The sequence below is a fragment of the Drepanopeziza brunnea genome (genome assembly GCF_022702325.1).
Source record: "Drepanopeziza brunnea f. sp. 'multigermtubi' strain 214-2 chromosome Unknown ctg17, whole genome shotgun sequence".
NCBI classification, from domain to species: Eukaryota; Fungi; Ascomycota; class Leotiomycetes; order Helotiales; family Drepanopezizaceae; genus Drepanopeziza; species Drepanopeziza brunnea.
The window spans coordinates 1,309,850-1,317,639 of record NW_027094080.1 but is presented as its reverse complement, the minus strand read 5'-3'; the positions used below and the strand labels follow the sequence as shown (position 1 = coordinate 1,317,639).

The following is a 7,790-nucleotide window of genomic DNA, read 5'->3' as shown; positions in this document are numbered from 1 at the left end:
GAGGTTGGTTTTAATTAATTGGTTGGTTGGTAGTTGTGATTAGTTGGTTGGTTAGTTGTGATTAGTTAGTTGGTTTAAAGCGAGAAAAAATAAAAGAAGAAAGGAAAGAAAAGAAGAAGAAGAAAAAGAAGAAGAAGAAAAGAAAGAGAAGGAAAAGAAAGAGGTTGATTTATCAATTTTATTTTATTTCATATTATAATACAAGCTAATACAATTTAATCACTCTTCTTCCTCCCCTTCCTCCCCCTCCTCTTCTCCCACCAACTTCTCAATCCAACTCCTCCCCCTCCTTTCTTCCCTTCCTTCCCCACCTTTCCTATCTTCAAAAAACTCATACCCAACCACAACCCCCTTCTTACTCCTCACCGCCTTTAACAACAAACCCACCTCCTTCTTATCAAGCAGCGGATCAACGACCTTCTCTTGCAATAAATCAAAAAAAAGCTTCAACTCAGGAATGACTTGCATAACGACCGTGCAGAAGCGTTGGATCCGGTTTTGGGAGAGGGTTGCGAGTCTGATATTAGTTGATTATGATTAGCTGATTACTTTGAAAACGATAAAAAATAAACGATAAAAAATAAACGAAAAAACAAAACGAAAAAAAAACCCACTTCGTCAACGCATCCCGCGTAATCAACGCCATAACCCCCCGCCCTAGCACCTGCACCAGCTGAAACAGCGGCTTGATATGATCCAGCGCGCGGTGAAAGTTCTCCTTCTTCAACCCCAGCCGGTCAATCACGTAGTCGGCACAACGCGAGACGAGAACCTGCGACGGGCCCGTGCGCGCGAAAGCTTGCGAGGATAGGAACAGGTCGAGACGGTCGCGCTCGGGACTGACGGTGGCGCAGATGCTGGAGAGCTTGTACCACTGCTCGAGCAGGCAGTAGCTGGTCCACATCTCGGAGAAGTGGGCGAGGGTCTTCTTGGTGTGGTGGACGTGCATCTCCTCGGCGCGGGCGAGGATCCGGGTGAAGGTGCGGAGGCTGCTGGGGCAGTCGGCGTGCTGGCTGACGGTCGCGGCGCGGCTGCTGACGGTATGGTCGGCGCGGAAGAGGCCGCCGGCGGAGCGGGCTTGGAAGATCAGTTCGAGACAGTGGGCTTCGCCGGGGGGGCCGAGGATGCGGGTAGCGATGAAGTTGACGCACTGGTTGGCTTGGTGGTCGAGGAAGTCGATGCGGGGGGCGCGGATGTTGCGGTGGGTAGTAAGGGTGCGGACGCCGTCGGTGAGGCGACGGAAGATGGTACGCATGCGGGTGTTGATAGCGTCGGCTTGGAGGTCGGGGGTAAGTGACCAGGTGACGGGGGCGATGATGCGGTATCCGTCTTTGACTTTGCTGAGGGAAGAGCCGTCGCTGCCGAACTTGAAGGCGCGCTTGGAGGGTTTGGAAGCGTGGGAGTGGGAGTGGGAGTGGGAGTGGTCTGGGTCGTGGGAATGGTCTTGGTCGTGGTCGTGGTCCTGGTCTTGGTCGTGGTCTTGGTCGTGGTCGTGGTTCTGGTCGTGGTCATGGTCATGGTCTCGGTCTTGGTCGTAGTCTTGGTCATGGTCTTGGTCTTGGTCGTGGTTCTGGTCGTGGTCGTGGTTCTGGTCGTGGTCATGGTCATGGTCTCGGTCTTGATCACGGTCTCGGTCTTGATCACGGTCCCGGTCCTGGTCCTGGTGGCCTGGCGCGACGTTGCGGACGGGCAGAGCAGCAGCAGCGAAAGGATAAGCTGGCCGACTCTCGGAGCTACCAGCAGGCCGTTCCCCGGCATTGCTATCACCATAGCTCGAATCCGAGTCGACGTCCATCTCTTCACCTTCACTCGAACCCGATCCTTTGGCATTGCCGCTATCTGGGAACTCGAGCCCTAACTCGGCTGTGACCCGCCGGATCTGCTCGACGAGGATCCATAGCGCTGCTATTGCGTCGCTGCCACCACTCCGAGCTAGGATCTGGGACAGCTCGCGATGGATTGGCACGACGAGAGTCTTGTTTGTAGTCAGTCAGTCTTGGTATAATCTCAGGAGTGAAAAAGGGGGGAGAGAGGGAGGGGGGGAGGGGGGGAGAAGAATGGAAGAGAGAGGAAGAGGGGGGGAGGGAGAGAGGAGGGAGGGAGAGGAATAGACGAAAGAAAGAGAGAAATAGAGAACTTACATCGAGGATCCGCTGCGTAGCTGTGTCCGAGAGCTTTCCCGGTGGTGAACTAGACGTGTGTCGACCGTGCTCGAAGGACGGGGGATGGGAATGATGTTGGGAACGGGAATACGAGTCGCTTTCTGCTGCTTGTTTTCTTTTTTTCCGTTGCTGAGAGGCTGGGGTCGATATAGACGATGCGGATGCGGATGCGGATAGGGATGGAGGGTTGGCGATGTTGTGGAAGGCGAACTGGGGGGTGGAAGTGGAGGGGGGAGTAGGAGTTGAAGATGAGCCGAAGGAAAAGGGGACCATTGTAAGGAATTGCTCTTTTGATCTTGTGGATAAGGAAGAAGTGAAGATGTTAGGATGTTAATATAGCGATGGCGATGTCGATGTCGATGTCGATGTCGATGTCGATGTCGATGTCGATGTTGATGTAAAGTGTGAAGGTGTAAGACGTAAAGAGTAAAGACGTAAAGAATAAAGACGTAAAGAATAAAGACGTAAAGAGTAAAGACGTAAAGATGTAAGACGTAAAGATGTAAGGATATCAAGATTCCGGTACCTCGCTATTGCTCTTCGTGCTGCAGCTATAGCCAAGGTGGATATAGGTAAACATAGACCCAAGGTAAACGAGACAAGCCTAGCTCTAATTACGGCGATAATAATGATCGTGATCGTAATAGCGAAGGTGCAAGCGAAGGTGATACTGCGTCTTTAGATCCTCATCTGAGCTTGAATCATCGCTTGGCTGTTTACCAGCTGGATGGATCAGAGAGCCTTGAGGGATTAGGGGAATTAGCGAGGGTTGGGCTGATGCTCATGCTGGTACTGAGCCGGGCCGAGGCCGGTCGTGGATGAGGCTTGCGTCGGATTGGCTGGGCTGGCGGAGGAGCGTGCGATGCAGTTGGTTCGGGCATACTATCACCCGGGTATGGATGATTCAGCTGGAATCGATAATTCCTTTTTTTTTACATCGGAAATATGGATGAGTATGGCCTCTGGTCACTGGATGACACCGTTGGGCGGATGGCAGGCCGTGGCGCCGCGGTGCGCGAGCCACAACACTACTAACGTCGTCCGTGCGATCGTCTATCCGTGCTACTCTTGGTCCGTCTTCCTTTTATCTACGAAAGATCATAGGAATAATATTAATATTCTATAGAGAATGATGCCCGATGTGTATTACAGTAATGCTAGCTTGGTTTAACGCTACAGATATAAGCCTGTCTATGCTATCCTTGCCCAACGTCACATGACATAGGCTATGCTTATGCCTGTTTTACACTTTGCGCGACAAGACGACGAGGACGACGGGCAGATGCACACGTGGAGATGCCACCTTCGCCTTAGTCACTTAACAGCCCGGGTGTCATATGTTCGGCAGTGGAGTTGTAGCAGTATGTATATCTCCGTGTCTTACTCCCTCCTCATCCAGACTCCTCGGGATTGGATGACCTCCGCGAGCCCTGGAGCCACTGCCTGGAAGCTGTCTCATGCCGGCGCCCACCAGCACCCATGTCTTATTTCGTGCCACGAGGGGAGGGAAGGGAGGCCCCACTGTTTAAGCAATGGCATAAGTCGGAGTCGGTGCGTCAGTGCAGGTCTTGCTTGGCCTCAGCACCAGCCAGAGCATCAGCGTGAGCGTGAGCATCAGCTTCAGTCAGCAGCAGCTCAGCATCGTCTTTCGTCTATATATACTTTCTCTTCAAGCACACGCGGGCTCGAAATGTTCTGGGATTTGCATCCGATCTATTCTAGTACTTCTCCCGTCAGTCTCGGCCGACAATCTTGTAACGGTCATCAAGTGGTTGCGCTTCTCCGAGCAGTATGTCCAAACAACAAGATCTCAACAGCGTAGGTCGAAATCATCCAGCTTCGATCCTTACCCCGATCTTTACCCCAATCCTTCACTCCGATCCTTAACCCCGCCTTAACCCCGATCCTCAACCCCGCCCTAACCTCGCCTTAACCCCGATTCTTCACCCCGACCCTTAACCCCGATCCTCAATCCCGCCTTAATCCCCTTAATCCTCTTTAATCCCCCTTAACCCCGATCTATGCCCTTAACCCCGACCCCGATCTATGCTAATCTTTCCAGCTTCTCATGAGAGTGCTCCGCCAACAAGAACCGCCCTCCACGTCCCTCCTCGCCATCACATCCCCCGTCCTCTTCCTCAACTTCTACGAAACCCGAAACTTGTTTGCATTCGTCAATCATGACTCCTTCAAACAATGGATGGCCGAGCATCAGTCCCACCCCGGCGCCATCCGATACTGCGCCTTCAATCCGTACCTGGTCTGGCCCGTCTTGGGCTGGGATCTCCGCGTGGCGGGCATCCGGAACCTGCGCGGCGAATTCCTCGGCACCATCATCAACCAGCGGGTGGTAGAACAGATGTGGGAGCTGTGGCAGGATGACGCGGAGGTGAAGGTCGAGGAGGAGAGGGCGCCCACATCGGCACAGCGGGCGCCGCCGATATCAGATCGAGAGGGATACTGTGCAGGCCTGGGACAGCTCACGCAGATGCTCGGCTGGGTGTTGTTCGCCTTCACTTTAAGCGCTTCGAAACTGCTCCAACTCGGCCTCGGGCTGGTATCGCTTATCCCGTTCTCCTTCATCTTGTCGGTCTGGTGGAAAGCAGTCCGCGCTATCTCTGCCGCTTGCGTTCGAGTCCGGGACTGGGTGATCCGGCAATCGTACGCCAGGTCGGCCCATCCAACGAGTGAGGCCGCGACGACGGCTCGCTATAACACTACGGACCATGTCCCGGATACTTCTACCTCTTCTTCGTCCTCTTCTTCCCAGAGCTCGACGCGTGACGAGAATGCGACTCGGGTCTTTAAGGCCTTGGATAAAACAATATTATACTGCCCGAGCACGAGTGATGTCCTGCCTGCTTTTACGTGCGATTCCGAGGCCGAGGCCGAGGCTGCTTATGCCGCCCATGCCGCCGCCGTCCATGCTGCCGCCGCCGCTCATGCCGAGGCTGCCCATGACGCCGCTGCCCACGACGCCCATGCCGCCGCCGCTCATGCCGCCGCTACCCACGCCCATGCCGCCGCCGCTCATGCCGAGGCTGCCCACGACGCCGCTGCCCACGACGCTCATGCCGCCGCCGCTCATGCCGAGGCTGCCCACGACGCCGCTGCCCACGACGCTCATGCCGCCGCCGCTCATGCCGAGGCTGCCCACGACGCCGCTGCCCACGACGCCCATGCCGCCGCCGCTCATGCCACCGCTACCCACGCCCATGCCGCCGCCGCTCATCATACCGCCGCCGCCGATACGACTAGCGTCACTACCACGATCCTTCCAGGACCCCTAAACACCTCAGTCTCCATCAACTTTTTGCTCCTTTCCGTACTTTATCTCGCTTTATTGTTCGCAGTATTTCGTTATTGCGTTTGCCGGAAAAAAACCATCCCATCATCACCCACTCATCGCCGCCGCCGCGATTCTTCGCTCGACCAGATTGCTCGTAAGTCTTGATCTTTATCGATACGGGATTCTTATCTTTTCTGCCGTTTATGCTTTATATCCGTTCTTCATTCTCATCCCGCTTTTTACCGATGCGGAATTCCTATCTTTTCTATTCTGTCTTTACCCTATATCCGCTCTTCATCTTCATCCCGCTCCTCACCGATGCGGGATTCTTATCTTTTATATTCTGTCCATACCTTATATACGCTCGTTCTGTCCATGCCCTATATCCGCTCTTCTTCATCCCGCTCCTCACCGATGCGGAATTCCTATCTTTTCTATTCTATCTATGCCCTATATCCGCTTTTCATCCTTATCCCGCTCTTTACCGATGCGGAATTCTTATCTTTTCCTTGCCGTCTATGCCCTATATCCGCTCTTTATCCTCATCCGCTCTGCATCCTCATCTTCTCTTTATCCTTATCCGCTTTGCATCCTCATCCTCTCTTCATCCTTATCCGCTTTGCATCCTCATCCTTTCTTTATCCTCATCCGCTCTGCATCCTCATCTTCTCTTTATCCTTATCCGCTTTGCATCCTCATCCTTTCTTTATCCTCATCCGCTCTGCATCCTCATCTTCTCTTTATCCTTATCCGCTTTGCATCCTCATCCTTTCTTTATCCTCATCCGCTCTGCATCCTCATCTTCTCTTTATCCTTATCCGCTTTGCATCCTCATCCTCTTCCCCTTCTTCTCATCCATCTTTTCCACTTCCACTTTCTGCGTCGCATATCTAACAAAAAAAATCAAATAACTAACCACTTATCACTCCTAGCAACCGACCCACCCACTCCTCCTACTCAACAACCCATCCCTCCTCCGTCAACCCCTCAACTCGACCTTGCTCCTTCCACCCCCCAACTCGACCCTGCTCCTTCCACCCCCCAACTCGACCCTGCTCCTTCCACCCCCCAACTCGACCCTGCTCCTTCCACCCCCCAACTCGACCCTCCTCTTTCTACCCACCGCCGAAACCACATCCCTCACCACATCCCTCACCACATCCCTCACCCCTACTCCCCACCCCCCTCTCCGCCCGCCCTAGCATCGAATCCATCGAAGCCCGCCTCAGCTCCTTCGCTACCGAAACGGAGAGACTCACATCCGCCGTCGAGGGGATCAATCTGCGGCTGGAAGCTAATCCTTTTGCTTTGCCTGGCTTTGTGGAGGCGGGTGGTGAAGAGGAGGATAGGGAGGGGAGTCGGTGCGAAGAGCAGGAGCACGATAAGCAAGGAGGGGATGAAATAGAGGAGGATGAAAAAGGGGAAGGAGCGGGGGGGGATGAAACAGAGGAGGATGAAAAAGGGGAAGGAGCGGGGGAGGTTGAGGAGAGGGAAGAGAGGGAGGAGAAGGAGGAGAGGGAAGAGAAGGAGGAAGAAGGAGAGGAAGAAGAAGATGCAGATTCAAAGCAAAACCCTTTCAATAGCGAGAAAGTCTCGACCTTGGTACGTAACTGGGAAGGATGGGGTTTTTCGAATCGGTGATGGTGGTTGTAGTTACTAAGGAGCAAATCTGATTGATTGGTGTATCGGATCTAGGACGCGGACGTCGAATTAGAAGGGAAGAGGGGAAGGGGGATGGAAGCGGAGGCTATCTTTGATGATATGAAAGGATAGGATAGGATGATATGCGTAAGGCATAGCATTAAAGTATTATTTTAGATTGGATTGTTTTGAATTGAATTAAATTGGATTGGATTGATTTGATTTTAATTGTTTTTAATTGTTTTTAATTGGTTTGTTTTTAATTGATTTGATTTTAATTAATTGGAATTGAATTTGATTTCGTTTGAATTGAATAAAATTCATTTGAATTGAATTGAATTGAATCACTTCTAAATATCAATTCAAAGTCACTTACTCACTCACTCACTCACACACTCACTTACTCACTCACTCACTCACTCACTTACTCCTTCTTTCTTTCTCTCCTTCTTTCCTTTCTTAAAAATAATAATTATAGTTACTTAAAAGCAAAGCAAAGCAAAGCAAATCTAATTAATTAATTAATATATCGGATCTCAAACGCGGACGTCGAATTAAAAAGGAAGAAGAGAAAGGGAAGGGGAAGGGGAGGGGGAGGGGAAGGTATCTTTGATAATATAAAAGGATGGGATAGGATAGGATAGGATAGGATAAGATAAGATAGTAAGCGGAAAGGTGTAGTAGTGAAGTATTGGATT

At 52.1% G+C, this 7,790-nt stretch overlaps 2 protein-coding genes across 2 annotated transcripts; one reads left to right on the top strand and one right to left on the bottom strand.

The window, feature by feature from the left end:
* Positions 1 to 219: 219 nt before the first annotated feature.
* Positions 220 to 2,435, bottom strand: L3040_008794 (uncharacterized protein; the record flags this gene model as incomplete). Its single annotated transcript, XM_066155627.1, has 3 exons — positions 220 to 517; positions 615 to 1,975; positions 2,142 to 2,435. 3 exons carry the CDS (start codon positions 2,433 to 2,435, stop codon positions 220 to 222), a joined length of 1,953 nt encoding a protein of 650 aa, XP_066010327.1.
* A 1,518-nt stretch (positions 2,436 to 3,953) lies between these two features.
* Positions 3,954 to 7,224, top strand: L3040_008793 (uncharacterized protein; the record flags this gene model as incomplete). Its single annotated transcript, XM_066155622.1, has 5 exons — positions 3,954 to 3,980; positions 4,225 to 5,605; positions 6,384 to 6,429; positions 6,654 to 7,053; positions 7,147 to 7,224. The coding sequence occupies 5 exons, from the start codon at positions 3,954 to 3,956 to the stop codon at positions 7,222 to 7,224; spliced, it is 1,932 nt and encodes a 643-aa protein (XP_066010326.1).
* Between the last annotated feature and the right edge of the window lie 566 nt (positions 7,225 to 7,790).